The sequence below is a fragment of the Camelina sativa genome, chromosome 2, assembly GCF_030686135.1.
Source record: "Camelina sativa cultivar CO46 ecotype springtype chromosome 2, ASM3068613v1".
Taxonomy (NCBI): Eukaryota; Viridiplantae; Streptophyta; class Magnoliopsida; order Brassicales; family Brassicaceae; genus Camelina; species Camelina sativa.
Genome location: NC_141881.1, coordinates 26,516,713 through 26,543,830, shown reverse-complemented (window position 1 = coordinate 26,543,830; position 27,118 = coordinate 26,516,713). Strand labels below are relative to the sequence as shown.

General features: G+C 34.7%; 6 protein-coding genes across 6 annotated transcripts; 5 read left to right on the top strand and 1 right to left on the bottom strand.

The window, feature by feature from the left end:
• The first annotated feature begins 4,862 nt into the window (after nt 1-4,862).
• LOC104734318 (uncharacterized) lies at nt 4,863-5,652 on the top strand. The gene has a single exon (XM_010453867.2). It carries the CDS (start codon nt 4,996-4,998, stop codon nt 5,377-5,379), a length of 384 nt encoding a protein of 127 aa, XP_010452169.1. The 5' UTR covers nt 4,863-4,995; the 3' UTR covers nt 5,380-5,652.
• A 2,513-nt stretch (nt 5,653-8,165) lies between these two features.
• LOC104734308 (beta-1,3-galactosyltransferase pvg3) lies at nt 8,166-9,795 on the top strand. Its single transcript, XM_010453857.3, has 2 exons — nt 8,166-8,836; nt 9,074-9,795. Exons 1-2 carry the CDS (start codon nt 8,404-8,406, stop codon nt 9,601-9,603), a joined length of 963 nt encoding a protein of 320 aa, XP_010452159.1. The 5' UTR covers nt 8,166-8,403; the 3' UTR covers nt 9,604-9,795.
• Nucleotides 9,796-11,014: 1,219 nt separating this feature from the next.
• LOC147949240 (mitochondrial outer membrane protein porin 4) lies at nt 11,015-13,471 on the top strand. Its single transcript, XM_087490240.1, has 7 exons — nt 11,015-11,334; nt 11,718-11,795; nt 11,895-11,962; nt 12,317-12,427; nt 12,510-12,596; nt 12,696-12,904; nt 12,980-13,471. Exons 2-7 carry the CDS (start codon nt 11,744-11,746, stop codon nt 13,278-13,280), a joined length of 828 nt encoding a protein of 275 aa, XP_087346366.1. The 5' UTR covers nt 11,015-11,334; nt 11,718-11,743; the 3' UTR covers nt 13,281-13,471.
• A 2,561-nt stretch (nt 13,472-16,032) lies between these two features.
• LOC104734295 (AAA-ATPase At5g57480) lies at nt 16,033-18,028 on the top strand. The gene has a single exon (XM_010453845.3). It carries the CDS (start codon nt 16,365-16,367, stop codon nt 17,943-17,945), a length of 1,581 nt encoding a protein of 526 aa, XP_010452147.1. The 5' UTR covers nt 16,033-16,364; the 3' UTR covers nt 17,946-18,028.
• Nucleotides 18,029-19,617: 1,589 nt separating this feature from the next.
• LOC104734290 (uncharacterized) lies at nt 19,618-21,962 on the bottom strand. The gene has a single exon (XM_010453832.3). It carries the CDS (start codon nt 21,738-21,740, stop codon nt 19,788-19,790), a length of 1,953 nt encoding a protein of 650 aa, XP_010452134.1. The 5' UTR covers nt 21,741-21,962; the 3' UTR covers nt 19,618-19,787.
• A 2,676-nt stretch (nt 21,963-24,638) lies between these two features.
• Nucleotides 24,639-26,448, top strand: LOC104734280 (UPF0725 protein At5g63820). Its single transcript, XM_010453821.3, has 6 exons — nt 24,639-24,901; nt 25,033-25,143; nt 25,289-25,490; nt 25,594-25,703; nt 25,830-25,907; nt 26,032-26,448. The coding sequence occupies exons 1-6, from the start codon at nt 24,773-24,775 to the stop codon at nt 26,278-26,280; spliced, it is 879 nt and encodes a 292-aa protein (XP_010452123.1). The 5' UTR covers nt 24,639-24,772; the 3' UTR covers nt 26,281-26,448.
• The last annotated feature ends 670 nt before the right edge of the window (nt 26,449-27,118 follow it).

Sequence of the window (27,118 nt, the reverse complement as noted above, 5' to 3'; positions counted from 1 at the left end):
TGCAAATGATACCTTTTTCGATGAAGTGAATCGAAAATAAAACAAAAAAAAGTCTTGAAATATAACACGGCGACGAGCGACATGTACTTACATTATACATATGTAATTTATATATATATTTGCTGTTATAAAACCTGAATGCAATTATATGAGTTGATTATGAGGAGACGTGGAAGATGAGGCGACCAAAAGAAATTTTAAAAAGAAGGTTGGACTATGTTGCTGTCCACCTCAAATCTATTTGTCCTACGATGGGACGACATTAACACTTCATGTGACGATTAGTCTACAAATACATAGAATCTGAATGGTAACTGCTATCAGGGTGGCCAAATCCGTCAGCAGTTTACACCGCCTCAAAAATAGGGCAGCCAGTAGACTGCTGCGGACCAATTCTATTTGTACACAAAAACGATCTGCAGTTGGTCCGCAGCTATTTTTTTCTATTATCTTTAGACTGCACCGCTGCACACTATATTTGATGAATGGTGAATAAAAAGCAATTTAATCCGCTGATAGATTTATCCGTCCTGACCGCTACAACCATTCACACCCATAGTTTTATACTTTTATTAATTATGTATACACTTTTTACAAATATATATCTCTATGTTATCATATTGCTAAGGAAGTAACTGGACAAAACGTACGTAGTAGAGTAGACAGTAGACGTATAAATAATAAGATAGATTGCGTCCATTACGACACTTTGTTTGAACAATAATGTCCACACATACATATTTATCAAAAAAAATGTCTATATAGATACCATGCATATGTACCTTCATATTTTCTACATTAACTTTGACACCTATTTGTAAATTAAGTTTTGCTAAGAAGATTCAGGTAGACGAGCCACATCTTTTATAAATTTTTATTTTCGTGATATTCTTGAAAAATAATCATTTCTTGGTTAACAAAAAAAATAGTTGTATTTCTTAGTTGCCATCAAATGTTGTTGTTAACTTAAATTCCTACGTAAATTAAACACTGTCAAAATAGACAAATGCCTCGTTATCTAAAAAATTATAAAGCTCTTACATTTATAGCAGGTTGCGATACAATAGGTTGGAACGATGTAGTATATTGTTTGTTAAATAAATTTGTATTTTAATTAAAGAATTCTAACAAAGTAGCAACTCAGGATGGCACATGGGAAGTGAATGCCTGAATGGGACTGAATTATATATCTAAAGCGATGGGAAAGTAATTATTAAATATAAGTTTTTGCTGATCATTTTTAGAAAACAAATTCATCAAATTGATTGGCTTCTGTAAATTCGGCGTACGACGTCAACCAATAGGAAAAATCGTCGACATTACGCTCCCATTATGTCCACTTACATATAGATAGAGAAAAAAAAAAAAAAACAAGTGTATCAGAGGATCAGATGAGATCTGATCAAATATAAAACTAATAAATTCGTAATTTTTACTTTAAAAAAATTTAAAACAATAAAAGGGAATGATTAGAACAAGATTAGACCATGATTGTGGGATTATAATCTAAACAGTCGGCTAGGTTTGCGCTGAGCATTTTGTCTCTTTATTACAGACACAACACAACAAGATTTGTTTCACATGATTTGTTATGTTCATGTTAATTTTCTTGATTAGTTCTATACAGATTCTAAAGTTAAGATTTAGGAAAAAAAAGAGAGTAAACATTAATTCGATATAATATACATATTATGATCAGTCAAAGCATATAGTCTTTGTACTTTGTAACATATATTTGGTCTGTGATTTGTATATTTATGATTACTAGTTGTATGTATATATCCATTGAAAGAACTTAGACGGGAATGGTTGTGAACATGTTTTTCTTTGTCCACTTCTAATTAGAATATCTTAGTTAATTTAATATCAAATCCAATATTTGTTACCTCATATTCAATTCACACACATGGTTTGTGTTTGTCAATGTATCTCCTATAGTAATATATTAGGATGTCTTGAGTAGTAAATTAAATATATAGTAGAAATGAATAACAAATTAAACTAACACTTTTTATCATTTTTAGCTATATTATTTTAATATTTCCAAAATATGTGGATAGAATGTATACATGGTGATAGAGAAATAATACAGTACAGTTGTGCTGTGAAAATTTTATTGAACATTAATTCTCTAACAAATAAATGTAAAAGATGCATGCATATAGGGGGGAAATTAGCCTACATTATATTAGCTCAGTTTCGTAAGATCTAGCTAGATGATACATCAAAAGTATAATGTTTGCAAATACCTCTCAAAATGATCTATTACATGTTAGAGCATGTTAGGTTTAAGCCAATTATAATTTTTTGGTATGCTGTCAAAAGAAAAAAAAATGGTAGTTTTTTGAATGGCAAAAACGGTAGTTAAAGAAGGTAGGCAACAAAAAATCTGTGATTATATATGCCAATTTAACATTTCCTGTATCGATATTGGTAGGTCCATATGCATGACCCAAAATCTCAACTAAGAAATTTAATCGAGAGAGTCGAAGAAACTTGCAATGGACCAATTACTTAAAGCAACACTCACTTAAGAAAAACAAACTGTATCGTATGGTGCAAGTCACTGTACAAGCTTCAATCGTTATAACCTTTACTGGTTAGTGGATGAATCTATAAACAACAAAATTCATGTGAATGATATACATTCTTAAAGGGAGAGGAGGATACTATGCATAATGCAATCTCAATTCATCATTTTACTGTGTTCTTATCCGAATCTCCACGTCACTTTCTTTTAGCGTCTTGTCCCATATATATCGAAAGCTTGTATTTCTATCCACGAAGAGTTAAACGCATCCTTAAACAATCGAAAATAGCGACAGATTAGTGATATGAAATGTTTGGCTCTGAATCAATGCTATATTATATCATATCATAATGCTTTCGGACCTTTTGGCTACGTTTCCTAACGTCTCCATTCCGCAATAATTTGAACTGCAATTAGATTTTAGAAAATCATTAATTTGTATTAGCTATAGGCTATAGCCATTAGCCACTCCATGTAATGTATATAGTAATACAGATTTACAAAGTTATTTAATCTACATTGTTTTTTTTTTTTTTTTTTGCGCAAAACTTAATCTAAATTGGTTGGAAACTAAATTAAAGTACATATCAGAGAAACCAAGTGACCATGAAATTCATAGTTCAGGTTATGTAATACACAAATAGAAATGGTGTACTTTCCCTGTATATGATAAAACTATTAATCAGTTTAACTGAATAATTTTTGTGTTTTGGTGCAACAAGTTTAACTGAACAAACCAATTATTAGCCGGAATTATCAATGAAATTAAGGAGGCTATGTTAAAAGAAGATGACTTCACTGGACCAAAAAAAAAAGGAGGACAAAATCAAAATGGATATGAATTGTTATTATGCATCTTAATTAAAATTGCTGTACCAAAAGAAAAAGAAGTTTCGGATTTAAAGAAAAAGGTGGCAGACAAAAGAGTGAAGCAAAGTTGACAATTGGAAGTTGCAAGCGTGAACATGAAACTGATGTCTTGTCATTTATTCCACGCTTAACTGTTTTTTTTTTTAAAAATTATTTTGTTAAGGTATGTTATAATCTTAATCTTTTTAATTTTGGATCAGTCGTTAACAATAATAATAATATACTGTATGTGATGATGATGCCGTAATTTGTAAATAATACTATATACTATATGGAGTATATACGGACGTATCCGACAAACCAGAAACAGTTATCTCTAGTGGACTGTTGTTTTCTTCTAAACTTTTTTTCAAGGTGTAAAGATTTAGATGATCCATAAACTTTACATGTTAAAGCATTTAGCTGAGAAGATAAATTAAGAATAGAAGACATTCGGATCTCTCGTGGCGACTTTAAGAACAGGCTTTCTTAATGGGGATGGGCTTTGAAGTAACGGCTCACCATCTCTTTCTCTTCACTTAAAATTTGAGTTTCTGATTTATTCTTTGTTTGATCAATATTCATTCTTATCAAACTAAGATTAGTATATACGATTAGTTACAATAAATTATAAACTAAAATTAATGAAATTACACAATAAACTTATGACCAACAAACATTTTTGAAAATATATAGAAGCTTACGAATTTTATTGCTTTTTCCATCTATATCTTTTGTTCTTAACAAGTTAAAAACGATTTATCAATATTAATTATATTTGATAAATCCAAGTTAATTTCTTAAAAAATAAGCCCATTAATAAACAAAACATAAGAGATCAACAGGTTGACCAAAAAAAAAATAAAAGAAACAGTCGTTGTTAGCATTCGTGTCTTACAAGACATCCGATAAAACTAACAACGCAATTAAAAAAACATATAAGCAACTAAGCAAGTCTTCGCCCGCAACGTTGACTGACCCATTCTTTTCTTAGTTCTTATTTCCCCTTTCTATAGAAGTTATTCCTGATAAACTCACATGTAAACTTGAGGCGTCTGGTTGTATTACTCTGTAAAGAAAGAAACACATTAACTGGTAGCCCGGTGATAAATCTTTAAATGTCATTCTCAATTCAGCTCGAGTTCGTATTCCCATGTAGGGACCCTTAAAACATACTATATGATTTGTAAATTGTAACTGGTAACCACTAGAACATATAATATACTCGAATATACGATCTTGTGCATCTACTTGCACACCACTTCTCTTTTAGAAAATTCAGAGAAAAAGATAAGACGAATTTTAATATCACTCGCTATACCATATTGATACGCCTCAATATTGGTACGTAAACTTCCAATCAGTTTCCTATTCCTATGTATATCTATACATTATAATAATTAAAAAAACTATGTGTTATACAGTTTTCTTTGAAAAAATTGCGTAGAACAAGAGGCTGCAGCCGACATTACCCGTGTCTATATAAGACCCTTACTTTATTCAATTCCAACATATTTCAAAAACCGCACACACACACAAAATATCCATTTCTAACGCAGAGACAAAAAGTTTCATCGATACAAATTTATTCAACAAGAAGAAAAAATATCGCTGACATGGCAAAGAACAAAGACGGTTCGCTACTAGACCGGTTGAGGCAAGCCGTGAATAAAGTAAAGTTCGTGTTAAGTTTCAAGATAAACAGCTTATGGAGTCTCGTACCGATGCTAGGTTCGTCCTCTTCTTCCTCGTCTCTCCGGTTAAGTTTCAACGAGAGACCCGGTTTAGCAGCGGCTTATACAGAGAGTGAACCGGGCTCTTCAAGAGGAGCGTTGTATAGAACCGGGAGTTACGATCCATCCTCGGACGAAGACATAGACAGCAAAGCTGAGCTGTTCATAGCTAATTTCTACAAGCAGCTTAAGATTGAAAGACAAATCTCTTTGGAACTTAAATATTGTTTGGGTAATAATCAGAGTTTCAACTACAGGTCGCCTTAATTTTCTTTTCTTTTTTCCATTCATTCGTTCATATTTGTTGTAATAATAAATAAGATCCTATAAACTTCATTGGGTCTGGGGAGGCCTGCTATAATCTTTTTATAGTGGTAGGCTTATCCCATTGTTATCAGTGAGTCACATTTGTTCATTTACATTTTATAATTTATCAATGTAATGATCTCATGAGAGGGAAAAATGTGATAATATGTAATGTCATTTTATCGGTTCGTCGTTTGAGTGTTGAAAGGTTTTGTTGCTTGCAAAGCTTTTGTTTCATACGTTCCATCGAACTTATATGGTCTTGTTTTCAATCATTATGAGCATAATAAAGTTTCTTGCGATCATCATTATATCCCCTATATAATAATACATAAGTACACAAACATTTTTTTTAGATTATATAATAGGTATATTTATGATTTTTTGGTTATAAACTTGTGACATAACGGGTTACACTGATTTTTGGTAAGTAAGGATTGTATGGATTTAGTTAATTATAGTAATATGTAAATCAATTATAGGAAACGTTTAAAAGATAAGTAAATCTCTCAACCTAATTAAAACAAAAAAAAATTTGATTCTTCTTTCATTTTTATTTGATTTTATATTTAAATTATTTTAAATTTTTTTATAATATATTTAGTTAATAAAATTTATGATTTTTTCTGTATATGATATAATTTAAATTTTTTAAAACAGACATATATTGCTCAACTGATAATTTTTAAAAAAAAATACAAATGCCCTACATCACCTAAAAAAACTAGGCAAATATTCAAAGTCATACTAATAAAAAAAAGACCAAAATGATTATGAATACGAATGAGCAGAAACCTTGATTTATCAGACATTGAAATTAAAACTTTTATGCATTTCATTATGGTTCTTTATTTTAAAGAACTTCAACTTTTAATAACTTTAAAAATTCAAATGTCTAAACTTTTTAAATTTTTAAAGATTATTAATATTTCAATTATTAAAACATTTATTTTAAACCAACTATTAAATTGTAGTATTCCAACACGTAACAAGTAAATTAGTTTTAAAAAAAAACATAACAAGTAATTTCCATATGGAAATTATTATTACTTTTGCGAAACTTTTTAATAAGAATATGAAAATTATTATTATTGTTTTTAAAAAAGAAGAAAAAAAGACATTCTTTGGCTTTGTAGGTTATAGTTATACACCAAAAACTAAATATCTTATTTGTTTGCATTAGGCAGATATGATTTTGTTAACATTGACCATGTATACTTTAAAAAAAAAAAACATGTTTGAATCCTTGAATTTGAATTCTTCTATTTTACACTTTCAAATTCATTCAAATCCATTTAAAACATAATGTGGATTTTGAAATCAAAAAAAAATCATTAAATGAATAACACGGAATTTTAACAAGTATTTGTAAATCATAAAACCAATAACACATGATTTTGATAAGTATTTTAAAATCAATGATTGAATAACACATGATTTTTATTTGGATTTCCAAATCCAGTAAAATCATAGAACTAATAACCCCTCTTAAAGTTATTGAAATCTATTGCTATTTTCTTGGTCACAAATCTTATTAATGGAACAAGTAACACCAAAATATTGAGACAGACTAAATATATGGTTTTTGGAAAGATTGTGATCTTTAGAATATTGCTGGAATAGGCCAACGGTTTAGAATTATGATTTAATTTAATTGAAGATTATGAATCAATTAGTTTAGGAAATTCTGTACATAATACACACATAGTTTAATTTGGCACCTGTAGACATATCAGCTGGAACTTTGGACGCTTCGGTATCCCACAAAATTAGTATACTATACCAGAAAATCCAAACAAATAAAAAAGGCAACCAAGGTGAAGGATAAAAAACAAAAGCCTTTGTTCATTTGTTACCAAACAATTATATAAATTATCTTTTATTCTAAAATTATAATATAAATAAAAAGAATTTTCACTCGTGCTCTAGCACGGGTCCTAATCTAATTTTAATTTTCCTAAGTTGTGGTCCTCCATTGGCCTAAACATTCTTCTTCTAATGGATATTACCTAATTGGGCTGAATTTGAATATTGGCCATTATTGCCAAATGGCTATGTTAAACCTACACTTTAGGCCCATAAAAACTCCTAAACTAAGCACCATTTTACTCGTTTTGACTTTGCAAAGTCAATGTAATAAATCTAAAAACACTTTTGCATTTTTTCTTTTCATTTTCCACACACTTTTGCATTTAGATCAAATGTTTTCTTTATGAATAACATTTCTCAAATCGTATAACAACATAGACACAAATTTTTTGATGGAGTATGAGTCATACAAATCTAACTATCTAAGCAAGTAGTGAAGAAAAAAGAAAAGAAAAAGGTAAAGCGTGTACTAAAGATCTAGTAGAAGTCAACGGCTGAATTAAGAAGTGGCAAGATGAGACTGTTGCGGGTCACGAAATTCGAAACCCATCCACGTTCCTTATTTTTATTTTACCAAATTTAATTTTGACTCCAAACCACCCTACTTTTTTAATTTTGCAAGCTATATGTATATTTAAAAAAAAAAATTCCAAACATTTCTGGCCAGACATTAGGCTTAGATCCACCACTTTTTTGCTTCCAACTAAATATCCATATATACCTTTATTCATGTTGAACTAATTTGACTTATATTTTGTTAAAAGAATGTAGGAAATAAATAAAGATGATTCATTCAGAATTCAAGAAAAGGAAAAATCATTATCTACAGTGTAACTAATAAGTAAATATATAAATAAGTAGAGACAATAGCATGATGAATGGCGTGAAATATTGAAGCACTGCACTTGCTTCATTTACAAACTCAACTTTGAACCTCACGTTCCTTAAGCTTCTCTAAAGCTCTTTTTTGATTCCCCATAACCCCAAAAAACAAAATATCCCAATGCGTTTCATTTAAGGTATAATAGTTTCGTTTTTTTATTTAGTTTCTTACATCTTCCTCCTCTGTTTCTCCAACAAGCTCCTAAAGCTCCATTTGAAGAAAAGAAAAAGAAGATGAAAAATTATACTCCAAGATCGGAAGGAAGAAAGTTCATTATCCCTTCTTTCTTCTTCATCATAGCTCTTTGTATATTAGCTTTCATCAACGAGGTCAGATTCGACAGCTTATTGAGTTTTGGAAGATGTGCTTTGTCAAACGTCCCGATGAATAACAATAATGGTTCATTGGAGACTCCGTTGTTGTCTTCTTCTAGTGATGATGAGATTAGGATTCTCATTGGAATCCTTACGCTTCCTGATCAGTACCCACGTAGGCATTTTCTCCGGATGATCTACGGGACACAAGTTGTTCCGGACGGTGTTAAGGTTGATGTGAAGTTTGTGTTTTGTAACTTGACTAAAGAAGACCAGAAAGTGCTTGTTGCTTTGGAGATTATGCGTTTTGATGATATCATCATACTCAATTGCAATGAGAATATGAATAAAGGTAATTGGTTCATCTCAAAACCACTCTTATTTTGGTTACATGCTTGGTTTGATTATGTCACTTTATGTTTCGGTCTAGGTATTTTTTTATATGTAGAAATTATTAGAAAAACACAAAAGTCGAAATTGAATTTTTCTTCTTTCCTCTAGATTTAGTCTTTAGCAAAAGTCTTAGATCGATTTGGACCGGCTTAATTAGTTCAATTTTAACTAACTTAACTCTTGCAAATATCTACAGGCAAAACGCACACATACTTCTCAAGCTTACCAGAGTTATTCAACGAAACCGATGCACCAAACCCACCGTACCATTACGTAATGAAAGCCGACGACGACACATACATAAGACTAGAAAGTCTCGTTGCATCTCTAAGACCACTACCTAGAGAAGATCTCTACTACGGCTATGTCATTCCATGTCCAAGCATGGACCCATTCGTCCACTACATGTCAGGAATGGGTTACTTAGTGTCATGGGACATTGCGGTTTGGCTCAAAGACTCGGAAATTCCCAAGAAACATTTAGAAGGTCCTGAAGACAAAGTGTTTGGCGATTGGATTAGAGAAGGAAGACGAGGGAAAAACCGGTTTAACGCTAAGTGGTCAATGTATAATTTCCCCGAGCCACCGACTCGATGCACGCATGAGCTTTGGCCTGATACTATTGCGGTTCATTTGTTAAAGAACCAAGAGAAATGGATACGTACATTGAACTATTTCAATGTTACTAGCAATCTCAAGCCTTCCAAATTATACCACATACCGTAGATAGTTATGTTTTTATCAGATTCTCATATTTTTATACTTAACACTGTTTCTCTAAAATTGATTTTGTGATCGTTCTATTACTCTCTCTAATAATCGATATTTTTTTTTGGTCGGATGTGTAGTAAACTAATTAAAGATTGTTTTTTGGGATTTTTGCCATTTATGCCATATTTTAAAATTTTTTTTTTCAAATCTGCCATATTGGTAAAACCTTTTCAAATCTGTCATATTCATTAAATATAACAGTTTCAATTTAACTAGATTACCCTTGCAATTAAGATTTGTTTCGAGGGTGGAAAAACGGGCACGTGATAAAAACATTTTACAGAGTAGTGGACAACATATTTATATTGGAACTTGTCCACCAAAACAAGATGGATAACATATTCATATTGGAACTTGTCCATCAAAACAAAGTGGACAACAAATTAATATTAGTTGTCCATCATTTGAGTAAATTCATAAAACAATTAAGTAATAGACAACATATTAAAGGTGATTTAAACTAGTCTACCACAACAAATGTATAGATCAAATAACAACATCTGCGGATAGAAAATAATATGTATATACTATACATAAGCAAACATAATGATAGACAGTTTTCATACTCATGATAGACAATACTAAAAACACACCAAAATTTTGTCTACTGAGGTTTTTGTCCACCACCCAATTATATTTTGTCCACAATAAACAATTTATATCTAGTCCATAACAATCGATTTTCCCAGATCTAGCCATAACAAACGATTACAGACGATAATTGAGTTTTCGGGAACGGAGAAGAAGATACACGCGTGAGAGAGCACCGGAGAAGAAGAAGAAGAAGAGGACGACGATTGAGTTTCAGAAAAGGGGTTAATTTGCCAAATAACAATTTTTATCCATAACAATCGATTTTCCCAGATCTAGCCATAACAAACGATTACAGACGATAATTGAGTTTTCGGGAACGGAGAAGAAGATACACGCGTGAGAGAGCACCGAAGAAGAAGAAAAAAAGGACGACGATTGAGTTTCAGAAATGGGGTTAATTTGCCAAATAAAGTTTTTTCAATTATTTACTATAATTAATTAAAAGGTCAATTGGGTAATTAAACTCACACCCAATGCCATCGACATGGCAGATTTCAACAGGCATAAGTGGATATGACAGATTTCATAAGTTTTTTTAACTGTACATCGCATATTAGTTAGATTTCTCTTGTTTTTTACCCTCTTACTCTTGCTTTTAGCAAAATTAAGAAAAAATCAAAAATTTGTCATATACACCAACATCAGGGGTATAATCGTCATTTAAGCAGCTGAAGCGAAGGCGGCCTGGGAGAGTGAATGGGCCTCACGAATCAGATACAAGCTTTGACTGTGACATAAGTTATATCACAGACGAATAAGCAAAAAAGCCTTTGTTAAGAAAAAGGAAAAGCGTGACCTAACGAACCTGAACGTCAGGTGACATTATCATTGCTCTCATCGAGAGCGTTGGCCTTCTCTTCTCTTCTTCTTCACCTTTGAGTTTCTCGAGGCCTTTTTTTTTTTCTTTTTTAATTTAATTTTACTGCTAAATACTAGTGTTTACTGTCTTCTTCTTCTTCTTCCTCAGCCGCCGTCGCCTGATTCTATCATCGAAGGCGACGGAATTAGTTTTTTTTTAGGGTTTATCGAGCGAAGCTACTTTTGATTGTTATCGGTTCCGGTTTGTATTCGTCGATCTTCCATTTTCGTATCGTAAGGAATCTTCTTACCTCTCTCTTCTCGTTAGTTTTTGATTCTTTCTTCTCGGTGTAGAACAAACGAGCTGAGATGATCTTATGCTGACTAGTTTCTTTTGAATTTAGTGTTAATGCGGAGAGTGATTGCGTTACGGGAATGATATAGATAGATTCTGCTCTCGATCTGTTTTATAGATAGTTGAATTAGAGGCTCTAGATTTGTGTGTGGGGGAAATGGTATTAGAAGAGACCTGTGTAATTGTAGGAATTTGAAGAATTTGGATTGGTACTTCCAATAGGAGAACTTTAATATCTAATTGGTTGCTGAATCTTTGAATACTGATGATTTGCCTTTGGTAACTCTGTGCGGAGGACTTATGAATCTGCTTTACTTTGTAGGCATTTTTTGTTTTCTACATTCGAAGATGGGAAGTAGCAGTCCAGCTCCGTTTGCAGAGATTGGCAAGAAAGCCAAAGGTAAACAACTTTAACAAGTCTTGGACATTGCTTTGGTGTTTGCTTTTCTGTGTTTGTGGTTACTATTTATTGACTATTTAGTTATTAAATAACCTGCAGATCTCCTGAACAAGGACTACATTTTTGACCACAAGTTTACTCTGACAATGCTGAGTGCTGCAGGAACGGTAAGTATAGGATTATCACTTGGATACTTTCACTTGAATGGAGTAAATCCATCTTATAGAAGTACATAATTTGTTTATATGAACCGTTGAAGATTATTGTGCTACGATATAGACTGTGCTCAAGATACCAGGGACTTGCATATGAATACTGGTATTACATGGTTTTTTACCCCAAAATGGTTGCAGTATATCGTAGAAGCATGCTCTTTAATATCTATATATCCAATTAATGAACGTATCACATTGGTTTGATGAATTGTAAGTTGGTGAATATTGGCTGTGATTCTAGTGTCATACTGTCATCTAAGTAGGGCTGTTTGGTTTACTGCATAATGATGTTTTTCTTTCCAACAGGAATTTGTGGCTACTGGTTTGAAAAAGGATGATTTCTTTTTTGGCGATATAAGCACACTATATAAAGGTCAAAACACCATTGTTGATCTGAAAATCGACAGCCACTCTAGTGTACGCAACTTTCTCTAGTGATGCATGTTTTTGCACCTTAACTGTCGTAAACCATTTATTACTGACCATATTTTTTATGCAGGTGTCTACGAAAGTAACTGTCAAAAATCTCATGCCATCTGCTAAAGCTGTTATTAGCTTCAAAATACCTGATCACAAGTCAGGCAAGGTCAGTGCATATCCCATTATGAGAAACACGACTAGTATCATAATGTCTCAGTCTAATGGTAGTGTCAAGTCATGACCTGTTTATTTGCTATTATTTCAGCTGGATGTGCAATATGTTCATCCTCATGCTACGCTTAATTCCAGCATTGGGCTCAACCCAACTCCTCTGCTAGATCTATCTGCAACTATCGGAAGCAAGAATGTTTATCTTGGTGGTGAAGTCAGTTTCGACACAGCTTCATCATCACTAACCAAGTATAATGCAGGGATCGGTTTCAACAACCAAGACGTCTCTGCTGCACTCATACTGTAAGAAACAACACGATCCTTCATTTTCTCAATCTGCCTTTGGCTGTGGTTAATGGGGACTGTTTAATATTGTAGGGAGGATAAAGGGGAGAGTCTGAGAGCTACTTACGTCCACACGGTGAACCAAACCACATCCTTTGGCGCAGAACTGATCCGACGCTTCTCCAATTATAACAACAGCTTCACCGTCGGAAGCTCTCACTCTTTGGATCCATTCACAGTGGTTAAGACGAGATTTTCTGACAGCGGGAAAGCAGGGATGGTGGTCCAGAGAGAATGGAGACCGAAGTCGCACATTACTTTCTCAGCTGAGTATGACTCAAAGGCTGTGACCTCTTCACCGAGGCTTGGTCTCGCCCTCGCCCTCAAACCATAAAACAAGAAAGAGCTCTCTTATATATCAGTTTGGAACACAAATTAAACAATTCAATTTTTTTCCCCCAAAGTGCTAAAAGATCTCCCTCAAATGGTAGGGTTTGTAGGGTTATGAAATCACTTTTTGCATTTATATTTGTTTTTAATTGTGATGTGAAAGAAAAGGGAGTGAGCAAAACCCGTTTTTTTTGAGATGGAACTTGTTTTTGTTTCTAGAGGCTATGGTTTCTCTTGATTTTGATCGACCTGTATAAACGTACGACAACCTCTTAAGCTAGCAAGATTCTTAATCCATTAGGTGTAATTTTGTCATCATCATTGCTTGCAATAGGGGTTTGCACTGTGAGTAGCCGTTAATTTTGTGTGTTAATCCAAAACAGAAGAAATTTTCACAGCGATGGATCAGTCAGTTTATAATTACGTTTTTTTACTACGAAGTAGAAGTGATCTGCTATATCCTCAAGGTCATTAATGCTTGTATAAGAGAGATTTCATCTTTAGCACATATGAGAGAAGGATGAAACTCTTGTCCTGGCAAGTAACTGATGCACCAGACTTTTGTAATATCTCTTGTCTTCGTATTATGAGTAAATATATACATACATTGCTCTGATTTAATTAAGATTATTATCATGGTTGGGTATTTTAGATAGTAGTACTGATAAAGTTTTCTGCAATTATATTGGTTTTGGTCTTGTAATTATGTTGTGCAAAGATTATCGGTCTGATCACAAGAACACGCAAGGACCAATCAGGTTTGAATGAAGCGAATCCACCCAAACATCTACAAAAAAAAAAAAGGGACAATCATCGAAATTTCTTTACTCGCCGGTTACAAAAAACATAAGCCTAATCAGTTAAACGTACGAAGAGAGACAGACCTCAAGAGTTTTCATGTCCCAAAGTTTAGCCGGAGAACACGCCCTCTTACAGAGTTATTTGCTATTAAAATGTTTTTTTCTTTATAAAAGAAGAAGAAAGTCAAAATTTACAACCACAGATTTTTAAAGTCAGAAATCTTGACCAATCTTTAATGTTCTCAAGTGTTCAACACCCTTGACATTTTCTGTATTCTTTACAATTTTCCGTTTACTCTTCGTAACTTTAAAGTTTGCAAACTTAAACTTCCAATATTTTTGTTGACGAAAAATAAATTCCAGTTTTTTACTGACCAAAAGACTGATGCATACTTTTCGTTTATCTTATCTTAAACTCTAAATGTAAAAAGTTAAAGCTGAATCGAAGTAAAAGAATTGCTTATACGCTTGCTCATTACATTTGCGGATTTGCCCTTTCTGGCTTAGTAACAAAATTAAGAGGTAGATAAATATAAAGAAGAAGAAACGACAAAACAACATTAGTTGTACATATAGATTTAAATAGTAGTAAATCAGATAGTTTAGGTGATTCTTGGTGCTATGAATATGATTTTATTTTTTCGTCTTGTAATCTACTCTTTGGTCATGTTTTCCTCAGTGACACGTTTATTCTGATTATGTGAAGATACTTTGGCGTATTTAACTTCGCATTTTTGGGTCCCAAATACCAAAATTAGTAGTAATCTTGGAAAAAATTGTTTGTGCCAATGAATTATTTGCAAATGACACATGTTATATAATTAGTCCCGCCCATACAATGTTCTCAAAGAATCTGTCAAACTGTCATGTGTTTTCCATTCCAAATAATTATTAGCAGCACATGAAATGTTTGCCTCTTTTATTGATTCAAAATCTTGTTTATTCTCTGAGTTAAAACTGTATTGTTTGTTAATAATATGTTCAACTACATTCATTTTAGGGTATAAATAGTTGCAGTGGTTGGGGCGGACAAATCCATCTGCGAATCAGACAACTTTTTATTTACCATTCATCATGTGTAGTTCGCAGTGGTGCGGTTTACAGAAAACAGAAACAAGACCGCAATGGACCAACTGCGGACTGTTTTTTCTTACAAATAAAGTTGGACCACTGCGGTTTGTTGTCTACACTTAAAACAAAACGGTCTGGTCCGCAGACAGATTTGTCCATCCTTACCGCAGTTACCATTCACACCCTTACTTTTTTATTTTCACAAATCAATCATAAAATTCGAATGAAGTCGATTTATTTTCACAAGGCAATTTTACTTTTTAGCTGTGTACCTGTCTGAAACTTTTTACTTTGCAACAACCCAAAAAATCTTTTTAACCTTATATACTTTTCTAGACTATCACATCATCACCACATGGTCCACATCAGTTCTTTACCTTTTCATATTCACACCTGCTAGGCTGCTAAATATAATAATATTTTCCTTTTGGTTTAATGGATATCATAATTTGTTTGTTATATTCCGTTTACATTGTTTACGTTCAAAAAAAAAAAAAAAAAAATTCAGTTTACATTGTAATTACTAAATTACTAAACATAAAAGTCGTTTTTTTAATATAAAAAAATAAGTCTTTTTTTTAGAAAAGGTTTCGTGCCTAAATCAATCTCATACGTTACAAACACAAGAAAATCCGTTACAAATTTTGTTATTAAACTACAAACAAAGTCTCCAATACGTTACGTCTTTAACGAAAAGTCTAGACATTAAATCCAATTATTTACGAAAAAAATAAAGAAAACAAAGAGGAAACTCCCAAACAAATATTGACCGTAATAAATCACTCAAATCCAGCAACTCCATTACTAGTTAGCATTAATTTCACATTCAAAGAAAATCCCAATTTTGTATTATATCACACTTTTTCTCTTTTTTACACTTGTGACCCTTTTAATATCCTCCCTCCCACACCACCTCTTCCTTACTTACTTGCCTCTTTCACCATCACCAAACTTTTTTTTCTTTTCTCTTCTCTATAATAAAGTTTTGTCAAACAAAGTTTATAAATTCAAAACCAAACCCATCTCTCATCCTCTCTTCTTGATCTCTCAAAGCTTTCACCTTTCTTCCTTCTTCTCTCCTGATCATATCTCAAAACCCATAACCCTCTTTTGTCTCTCTCATCTTGATTCAACCCTAAAGTTCAAACCTTTCCTCTGTTTTTATCATTCAACTCTGTTTTGCTCTGAACCCAAAATTTCACAAACCCTAAAAAAATATGAAAGAGTATTGGACATCATTAGCTTCACTTCTCGGAGTTTTAGCCTTTTGTCAAAGCTTAATGCATTCAATATTCCCACCGGAGCTACGTTTCGCTTTCCTCAAATTCTTCAACAGAGTCTTCCACCTCTTCTCTTCTTACTGCTACTTCGACATAACAGAGATCGACGGTGTCAACACCAACGAGCTTTACAACGCCGTTCAGCTTTACTTAAGCTCTTCCGTTTCAATCGCCGGTAACCGTTTAAGCCTCACCCGCGCCGTTAACTCTTCTTCCATCACGTTCGGTCTCTCCAACAACGACTCAATCGTCGACACTTTCAACGGCGTTACTGTTCTATGGGAACACGTTGTCACACAACGTCAGACTCAGACTTTTGCTTGGAGACCTTTACCTGAAGAGAAACGTGGTTTCACTCTACGCATCAAGAAAAAGGACAAAACTTTGATACTCAACTCTTATCTTGATTACATCATGGAGAGAGCTAACGAGATACGTCGTAAGAATCAAGATCGGTTGCTTTACACTAACTCGAGAGGTGGGTCACTTGATTCAAGAGGTCATCCATGGGAGTCTGTTCCTTTTAAGCATCCGAGTACTTTCGAAACTTTAGCTATGGATCCGTTAAAGAAGCAACAGATCATGGATGATCTTAAGGATTTTGCTAAAGGTCAAGTCTTTTATCAGAAGACTGGTAGGGCTTGGAAGAGAGGTTACTTGCTTTACGGGCCACCAGGTACTGGTAAGTCAAGTATGATCGCAGCTATGGCTAATTATCTAGGTTACGATATTTATGATCTTGAGCTCACTGAGGTTCATAGTAACTCGGAGTTAAGGAAGCTGCTGATGAAAACGAGTTCTAAGTCGATCATTGTGATTGAAGATATTGACTGTTCGATCAATCTGACTAACCGGAAGAAGAATAGTAGTAATGTGTCGTCGTCGTTGAAAAAGAGCTATTACGAGCCGGAAACAAGAAACGGGTCTGGTTCGGGTGGTTCAGGTGGTTCAGGGGAGGAAGGTGGTAATGGGAATAATACTATAACTTTGTCAGGTTTGTTGAATTTTACAGATGGGCTTTGGTCTTGTTGTGGAAGTGAGAGGATCTTTGTGTTTACGACTAATCATATAGAGAAGCTTGATCCTGCATTGCTTAGAAGTGGGAGGATGGATATGCATATTTACATGAGTTTTTGTAATTTCCCATCGTTGAAGATTTTGTTGAAGAACTATTTAGGGTATGAGGAGGAGGATGTAAACGAGGACGTTTTGAAGGAGATGGAGAGAGTTGTGGACAAGGCTGAGATGACTCCTGCTGATGTGAGTGAGGCTTTGATTAAGAATAGGAGGGATAAGGAAAAGGCGATTAGGGAGTTGTTGGAGGATTTGAAGAGTAGAGGGGAGAGAAATGTGAAAGATGGGAAGTTGAGGTGTGGGAATGGGAATTTGACGGAGTTGGAAGTTGTTGAGGAGCAAGAGAAGAGGGCTATAGGTAGTCAGAATGGTGGAGATGAGGGGGATCATGATGAAGAAGAGATTGAGCTTGAGGATAACATATGTAAGACTAGAGAAGATTGATGTGTTTTTGTTGTTGTTGTTTCTTTTTAAAGTTTTTATAATGTAGAAGCATAATGGTCAAAAGTTGTGTTCTTTCTTCTCTCTTTGTTTGCTGAGTTCACTCGTTCCTTCATTCTTTTTTGGTTGTTGATGTTAGGTAGATGAAACATGAAATGAAAGTAGGAAACTATGAGAGTCATGAAAGTGAAAGAACACAAACGCTATGTTTGAATTTTTAAACGTTTTAAACTATAAAAGGAGAGGTTAGAAAGGTGGTTCAAAAGGCAAGTGGTTGATGTGGATTTTGTATGTGGGGAATGGGAAATGCAAAAAGTGTATCTCATTGGGTACCATTAGCAATATGTATTGTATGTAATTTATATAAAAATAGTTGTACCAAATATTTTGTCAAACTATAACCATTCGTCAGTCAATATCAAATTTATTTTGGAAGTCTAGTCTATGGTCTAAGTCTAAGGTTTGAAAGACTGTAATATCTGAATTTGGCCGGTTCACAAACATTTAAATACATAAGTTATCCAGTCTTGAGAATAAAATATCCAAACACCTAATTTTCAAATTTTCAATTACTAATGTACACTGGTTACTATTGTTTTTCTGTATTCTTATTGAAGACACATGATTCTCGGATCAAGATGATATTGAATACTTAAAAAAACATTTTCAGACATCTTGATCCAACTGACCTTCGTGTATAGCATGTACTCGCCATTTTATTAATAATATCGGGAATGCTACAATATAAACAATATAGATACTTTTTCGTAAAGCCAAACAAAATAATTGGTACTTTTCTGTGTAAGTGATAAATAGAGCTGTCATATATTAGGTATGAGGTTTAGAATCATCCTTGCATTATAATATTTAAGCATACGTTCTTATATGTCAATGAACACTCAAATTATATGTTTTTATTAATCAAATGTGAAGTGTTAAAGACTTAAAGTTAAAGATCTGGTAGGCCAAGTAGTTGCTCAGAGTCTCTTTTGTCATCAACTCTTTTAGAGGTTTGTGTTTAGGATCCCACAGCTTCTGTTATTAATCAACTAAAATTAACTTGGCCACTAGACATGTCACTCTACAATACGACACATATATGTAAATGATCAGTAGTATTATATTATTGTAAACCGTGGTTAGGACGGATTGTAATACCCACATGACATTATTATAAGTTGATAAAGAAATGTCATAGTGGATAATTGACCTAAGAATGACATGTTCTGTGGATTGAATTCGGCTGTTATGGTGTGAGATTATTGGCTTTTTTAGTTCTTAATATACTAATCTGAACAATGTGTTTATATCTATCTATTGATAGGTGGAATTATATATGTTATGAATGATGTAGAGCCAATCCCACATTCCCACCTTTTATAAATTAAATCTGCTGTATTGTCTAAATTGTAAAGCTTGCTTACACAAAATGTGCTTTACAAATTCAGAAAGAAAGAAATGTATATCTTTGATAGAGTTAAGACCCATTAACGAAGCTTTTATTCTAGGTAAATATTCATACAAAAACCATAGTGGTTGGTTACTGGTTAATGTCACTACAAAATCATCCCCTAGCAGTACATCAACATTTCTACCATTTCAACATTTGGGAAGTATATTTTGATGAGCTTGAATGTAGTATTCCTTAATACAAACTATAAAATGTAAAAGCAAATCGGGTAAAACAGATAACATAACAATGAAGAGATGTCAAGATACACAAAAGTACACAAAACCTTACATGACACAAAACAAAAAAATGGGATTAACTTCCAACAAAAGGCCAAACTCAAAAAACATTAGAGAAATTTATAAACAATGTAAATCTTTTTAGAGAGAAACTTATCAATTGCACATATAGACTCCGGTTTCGTACCTGTGATCTACCTCGTAGAAATCTGTATTTCCCTCTGCGGCTGCACGTAGACTGATACCTGACAAAGACGTATTCCCCTGAACCGAGAATTTCACATAGCAGATGATATCTGGTTCTTCTTCGCCGTTCTCCGAATCGAGAGGCATCCGTGCTCTTAGTCTCCCAGGAGTTCCTTTTAGCGGAATCTCTGGGATTTGCCATTTCAGTTCTCGATCGGTTCTGTTTAGTATTGCTTTAGGTGAGACCTTAAGCAATGTGGGATCAACCGGGAGTTTCAGGATAAAGTCCACGTTTTTCAGAGGCTCAGGTAGATCCGGATTTGAGACGTATTGTATCATTAGTGAGAGTAAAGTCCCGCTGACTCGTTTCACCATTCGGACTCTAAGAGGCAACGGGGTTAGTTTAGGTTGCAAGCTATACTTCAGGATAGGGATTGGTTCTTCTGATGGAGCGGTTCTCACATGAAACAAACCGTTCCCTAAGCTACTAATCCGAGAACTCTGCATAGCGAATCTCTTAACTGCAGTAGTACCTTCAACACGAAACGAGAACTCGGTTTCTTTCTCTTCACCAGAGCCTTTGGGTGGCATTGTTTTCAGATAGATAACACCCATTAGTCCTACTCTAGCAAGCAAGGATTCTCTAAACTCGGTTCTAATTTCCTCAGAGACATACATTTCAGGACCCTTCATCTCAGGCTTTTTAACTAAGTTATCGAGATTACCTCCATCTTTGCCTTCCACAGCCTTAGGATCACTAGTGTGCAACAGCTCAAGCCCACCGAGACCTTCCTTCTTTTTAATCTTCTGTGGTCCCATAAACTCTGAAGGATCCAATCCACCTCCCCAAGCATCAGTAAAGGATTCAAAAGTTTCTCCAATCGTAGCCTGTTCGTTACTGAACTCAATCCCACCGTACTGCCCTTCAAATCCTTCCACATTGATGTGCGTAGACTGTGTTGCTTCAGCTGGAGGCAATGTAGTCACTTCTAATCCAGCCAATGCCAAAGTCAAATCCGTTGAGGACGGATCCTTAGTCTTCTTAAAACCACCCACAAGTTCTTTCTCCTTGTTGATCGTTTCACTTGCCGCAAAAGGATCTTTATTCTCCGGTTCCGGCTCTTCCTTCAACTGCTCTGATTCTTGCACAACAGGTGCCAAGCTCGCCGCTGATTCGTCTCCAGCAGCCAAAGTCTCTGCAGGCAACTCAAATCTCGCATTAGAGAATGCGTGCACAGCAGCTTGATGCTCAGCCGCATGAGATTCCACAGCCATCCAACTATCAGCTCCTCGGATCTTATTCTCAGTATCAAGAGCCGAATGAACCATCTTAGCAATCCCATCACCGTGCATAGCACCAAGCATCGCCGCAAGACGGATATTACTAACACCACGCAAAACAATATCAAGCGCCATGTAAACCTCCGCATACTTCCGTCCAAGCTTCTCTGGAGTCACTTCAACACCACGACAAGCAGTAACAATAACACTAACAGCTTGATTCACAATATGAATACACTCAAACACATTGATAGAGTTATCATGATCTGCGACAGTCACACCAAGGATATAGATCGAGTTCACTAATCTATAAACCACACGATACTTGCTCTCAACACCAACAATCACCTGTCCGTTAGAAGCGGCGAGAGGATCGTCACCTACGAATTCCGCCGCCGCGGCGTCGTCGGGATCCGCAACGGAGGAAGACGAAGCAGAAGAAGAAGAAGAAGAAGACGAAGCGTGACTATGTTTCTGATTCGGCTGATGCTGATGCTGCTGCTTAGAGGAAGCTAATGCTTGACGCATTTGGCGGAAATAAGAGAGTGCGATTAGGGCTCGTGCCGGTGGGAACCATTCTCGAGTTTGGAGCAAAATGTCGGATCCATTTGCTGGTTGCAGAGCTAGCGCTAAGCACGACATGATCGCGATTCAGAATTCGATCTGTAAAAAGGTTTACAGTGATTCGCGTCTATTCAATTACTCGATTCGATTACACATTTAGGGCTTCATCTGATGAAGAAATCGATCAGATCTGAGAAGAATCGCCGGAGAAGGAAAAGGGAAAGTGAAATGAGATCTTCGCTGTGATTGAGAAGCAGTGAGTTTCATGAAACGACGCCGTTTGTTTTATTATTCGTGTGTTATCTTATTGGGCCTATTAACGCTAATGTTTGGAAATAAGCTTACTTTTAGAGCAAAACGGTGTCGGTTCTTAGCTAATTTGGCTGATTGACTCTGCGGTCAAGGTTGAAAAGAAAAAGGTAAGAGGATTAACCACTGTCATTTCCTCAATGTTGTTAAATTATCGAACTTCAAACTTTTTTTTTCAGTCAAAATAACATTTAGTCAAAATAACATTTACCTGCACTTTGATGTAAAAAAATATATTTTTTTTATATATATAATTTAACATTAAATTCAAAAAAATTTGACAAATACTTAGAATTATGAATTCATTAATGTCACTAAAATGAATCTAATTTAAACAATTTATATTTGGGATTGTGGCCTAAAAAACGGTGTTGTGGTTAGTGGCTTTGAGCATTTGTCCATTTTTCTTATAGGTGAGTACACCAATTGTTCAACTAACAACTTTTCTCAAACTCTAATCTCAAATAACAAGAGAAAATCCAAATCTTTAAATTCCATGGAAATATATTGAACACATTATTGCCATAAAACATTAAACTTTACAAACTATCATTACTTTTGAACTGATGGACATATTGCGTTATCATCCAAATCAGCTAAATAGTCCAAATAAGTTTTGCTGTCATTTTGCTTTAACTTATCCTCAAAAACTAAGGAAGCCTATGATCAACAATAAGAATTAGAAAAATATTAAAAATGAATAAAACATAAACCGGATAAGAAATATCTACATAAATGTTTTTCATCATCGCCTTTGACGCATAGATTCTAAAAACTTTACAACAAAATATTTTATAATCAATAATTATAATCAACATAACAACATAACAAATTTCAATAAATTTTAAACTACCGATAAATAATTTATACCAAAGATAGCTAATAAAACCATGTTTTCACATGTGTATTACATTTCTTTTACATGTACTTGTTTGTAATCTCTTTGATTGCCAGGGCAATACAGATTAAATCTCTTTCAGCCATTGTCGTTAGCACTTTTGAGTTCAGTTTTCTAAGATAATAGAAGTTAATTAATAACAAAAATATGATCTTGCCATATTAAGAACAAAAATTTCATTAGATTTAGACTAATTCCGTTTCTAATAAATATATGTTGAACATTATGTTAGTTGTGGAGTTTGTTGGTCTTATATTAATGTTGTTTTATCATAATATACTTATGTTGTGTTTAAGCGGTTGAATATCTTGAAAAACCCAAAAAAATAATTAAAAATGTTGAGATATTAGTTTGAGTAACAAATACTATTAAAATATTGAAATTTGAAGTTGTGAATTTACAAGAGTTTGCATTTCAGTGAACGTAAGGTGGATATATAAACATGATAAATCAGTTAGGTCATAATAAATCATCTAGTAAAATAACTAATACAATTGCTAACTATATTTATACACCTATATATAAAAATAAAAATAAAATTCATGCACTAATATGGTCCAAGAACTCAAAGCATTTATGAAGTAAACGTTCTGCCGTTCCACATTCCAGAACATAAATACGTGTAGTTTTTTAGTCTCCAACAATTCAAAGCAAACGAACTACCTGCCGTTTTTATTCATATGTTGCGTCTAAACGGTGTCAGGTTTGAATTCATAACTTTACTCCATTTGGGCCTGCAGTAAAGTTAACAGCCCAATAAGGGACTAAACGGTGTCGTTCGTACAGTTAGGTTTTTTGTTTTGTACTCTATTTGAATTCTGTGGCGCTTTTATAATTCCCGAGATATCCATATCGATTTTGGCGGTCAAATGAAGCCGGAGAATCTCCGCCGACGACCGCAGACAAATCGGAAACTAACCACCGGCAGTAAAATTCTAGACAGATGTCTTCACGGCGGGATTCCCTGCGATTCTCTGACGGAAATCGTGGCGGAGAGCGGCTGCGGAAAGACACAACTCTGCCTTCAGCTCTCACTCTGTGCCCAGCTTCCGATTTCACTCGGCGGACTCAACGGTTCTTCTCTTTATCTCCACTCCGGGTTTCCTTTCCCTTTTCGCCGTCTTCATCAGCTATTTCGATCGTTTCATCAATCAAACCCTAGTCTTTACTCGAATCACAATGATAACCCTTGTGATCATTTGTCCAGAGAGTGGAGTTTAATCTTCTTGATGCCAGTTAAATGTAGATAAATGCATTTTTGTTTGTGCATCATCGATCATAGGTGCAGGAATCAGAGCTGCATCTATTCATTGAAATCGCATTCTTTAATGCAATATATCCTGTAAGTCACTTGAAATTACAATCATTCTCTGCCAGACTTGTTATCTGTTTCCTCTTACACTTGCCAATGTGACGACTCCAGGAATTGGTGGCTTCCCCTCCCTTGGAGATCAATTAGCAAGTTAGTTGTAGAAACTAAAGAAGATTACATGACCGAGGCTCGTGAAGATAATGTTAAGTCACGGAGGGTTCGAAGTTACGAAAGATAATTAAACGAAGTATTTTTATTTTAATAAAAAAAATGAATTATAAAACGTTCAAATAAAAAGATAAATGAACTATTTAAAGACTATTTTTTTTCTCTAATACAGTATACAATTGCATAAGTTGTTGTTATCATTAATTTGAATTTTTGACCGAGAGAATTGGGTCGGATAAGTGGTAAACTCTCAAAAGACTATAATATGGGCCGCAGACAGCTGGCTGATATTTGTTACGGTTAGTGGGCTTGAACTGTTTTTTTTTCTTTTCTTTTTTCTGTTCTTTTGTTTTCTTTTTGTATAAAACGAAGAAACGCAAGAGAGAGAGAGATAGATTAGATCTGAGGGCTTGGCTAAGAGATATGGAGGCGGTGGTGGAGGTCAGAGCGGCATGTGAATTCGGGAAGCTTGAAATCGCAAGAACATCAACGGCAAGGAGAAGAAGGAAAAAGTCAAAGACTGGGCTTAAGAGAAACGGCCAACTGGCGTATGTATGTATATCCTCTTCCCTCATGTTTGTTTGTTTGCTTGATCTCTTAGGTCTTCCTCATGTTTGTTTGTTTGATCTCTTGATTGTTTTCTTTACCTGGATGGGTTTTGGTCTTGGTTTTGATTATCCTAGGGTTTTGATATTGGATTTGAATTGGATGGACTCGTTACGGCCCCTCAGCGCTATGATTATGATTGCACCCTTTACGCAAGGCTTGGACTCTACTGCTACAATTTTGAGAAGGTAACTCATTATAATAATATTCTCTCTCTCTCGCTTTTAATTTATGTCTTGTAAATTAATCTCCTGACTGAACATCCTTCCTTGCTCATGAACACTGTGCCCTTGATTCCTCTAATTTGTTCCATGTTTTTTTTTGGTTCGTCAGGGAACAAACTTAAGGTTTGTGGGATGGGAAAAGTTTAATTCTATGTGCACTGCTTACTACGACGTCTACTTAACTTCGCACGCGATGGATCCGGCCTCCAATTCTGTCTTCCCTTTTCAGACTTTGCTCAGTACTACACATAGAAGTTTTGCCAAAGATTATGTTATAGATACGTGGCAGATCTTGGCCTGCAGACCCGCATGTAAGTAACACTTTCTTTACCGCATCTTCTTAATTATCACTGTCTTTCTTTCTTTTTCTCTTCTTTAGAGGACTAACAGTTTCTAGAGGATCACTTTTTAAAGGTAACAAGCCTGTGAATGAACATTGGGACCGGGATACATTGTACAAGCGTCCAGTGCCCACATGGTTGTCTGATGAGGCCTTGGCCAGTGACAACAAAAAGTATTACGTGGTAATTAAGATATATATATATATATATATATATATATATATATATATATATATATGTCCAGATTGGAGTTTAATTTCTTTTATACTTTAATCTTCTTTTATTGGTAAATGCGTTTTTGTATCACAGGTGCAAGAAGCAGACCTCCATGAGAATGACTGGCTGCATCTATTCACTGAAATCGCATTCTTAGCCATCGCAAAGGCTGTAAGTCCTTTGAACTTGCTTGCAAATCATTCATTCTCTGTCTGTAAATATAAACCTTTTTTTTTTTTTTGAACATTCACTTGTCATCTGTTTCCTCTTACACTTGCCAATGTGACGACTCCAGGAATTGGAGGCTTCCCCTCCCTTGGAGATCAACAAGTTAGTTGTAGAAACTAAAGAAGATTACATAACTGAGGCGCGTGAGAAGCTCCACGCAAAGAACGCAATATTCTACATAAGTTACAAGTATAGAGGTGAAGGTGATCCTTCAATTGGTTTCACTGGTGATCACAGAGCTATCATAAGGAAAACCATGGATGGGGAACCAGAACACATGTGTTTCGAAATTGCTTCTGAACGACAAGCCAAGTAGACAGACACTTCCTGTATGCATCTGGTCTGTTGCAACTTTTATCATGTTATATATGTCTACAACTCTTGGGACTAATAAAACGAGTGGGATCTATATTTGTATTAAACATCGCCAAGTGCTAGCTATCTGTTTGCAATGCGTAATAATAATAACTTGTATGAGAGCCAATAACGCAAACTGTACTTAAAACCATGGTGAGTTGACTACTGACCTAAACTATCTTAGGAAATGATCAGTATGGGAGTGAGCCGGTTGGGCTTGATGCCGTCAGTATGAGGGGAAGGCATGGCATGGCATGGTTAAACGGTGAAGAGATTGGCCTAGGATTGCTAGAAAGAACACCACGAATGCGTCTACAGAGGCAAATTCATGCCTAACTGGATGTGGTAAACTAGAAGTAAGCCCTTATTAGAGTTGTCAAATTTGATCATGGTTTTTTTTGGCTAAGGTATCATGTTCCAGGTAGGATGATGAATAGTTGGGATTCATATGCTACCAAGCGAAACTAAAGGAAGAGATATGTTGTTTGTTAACACACACCTTACATAATCAATTAGGAGCAACACCACAAGATATTCATTCATTTGTTAACAAAACCTTTACATTACCAAGCTATAACTATAAAACATTAGAACTCTCATTCTGTCTCCTCAATCACCACGCCACCGCCTTTTCTGGAATTTGATTCCAGAGCTTGCCATACTTCAGAACTCTCTGCTCATTGACCCAACACATCATGAAGAATACTTTCCTCTCTGCAATCCGAACTTGAGACCGCCACCAAGGTTTTTTTTATAAAAGCAGAGAGGATTCGTTGAGCAGGATTCGTTGAGCAAAG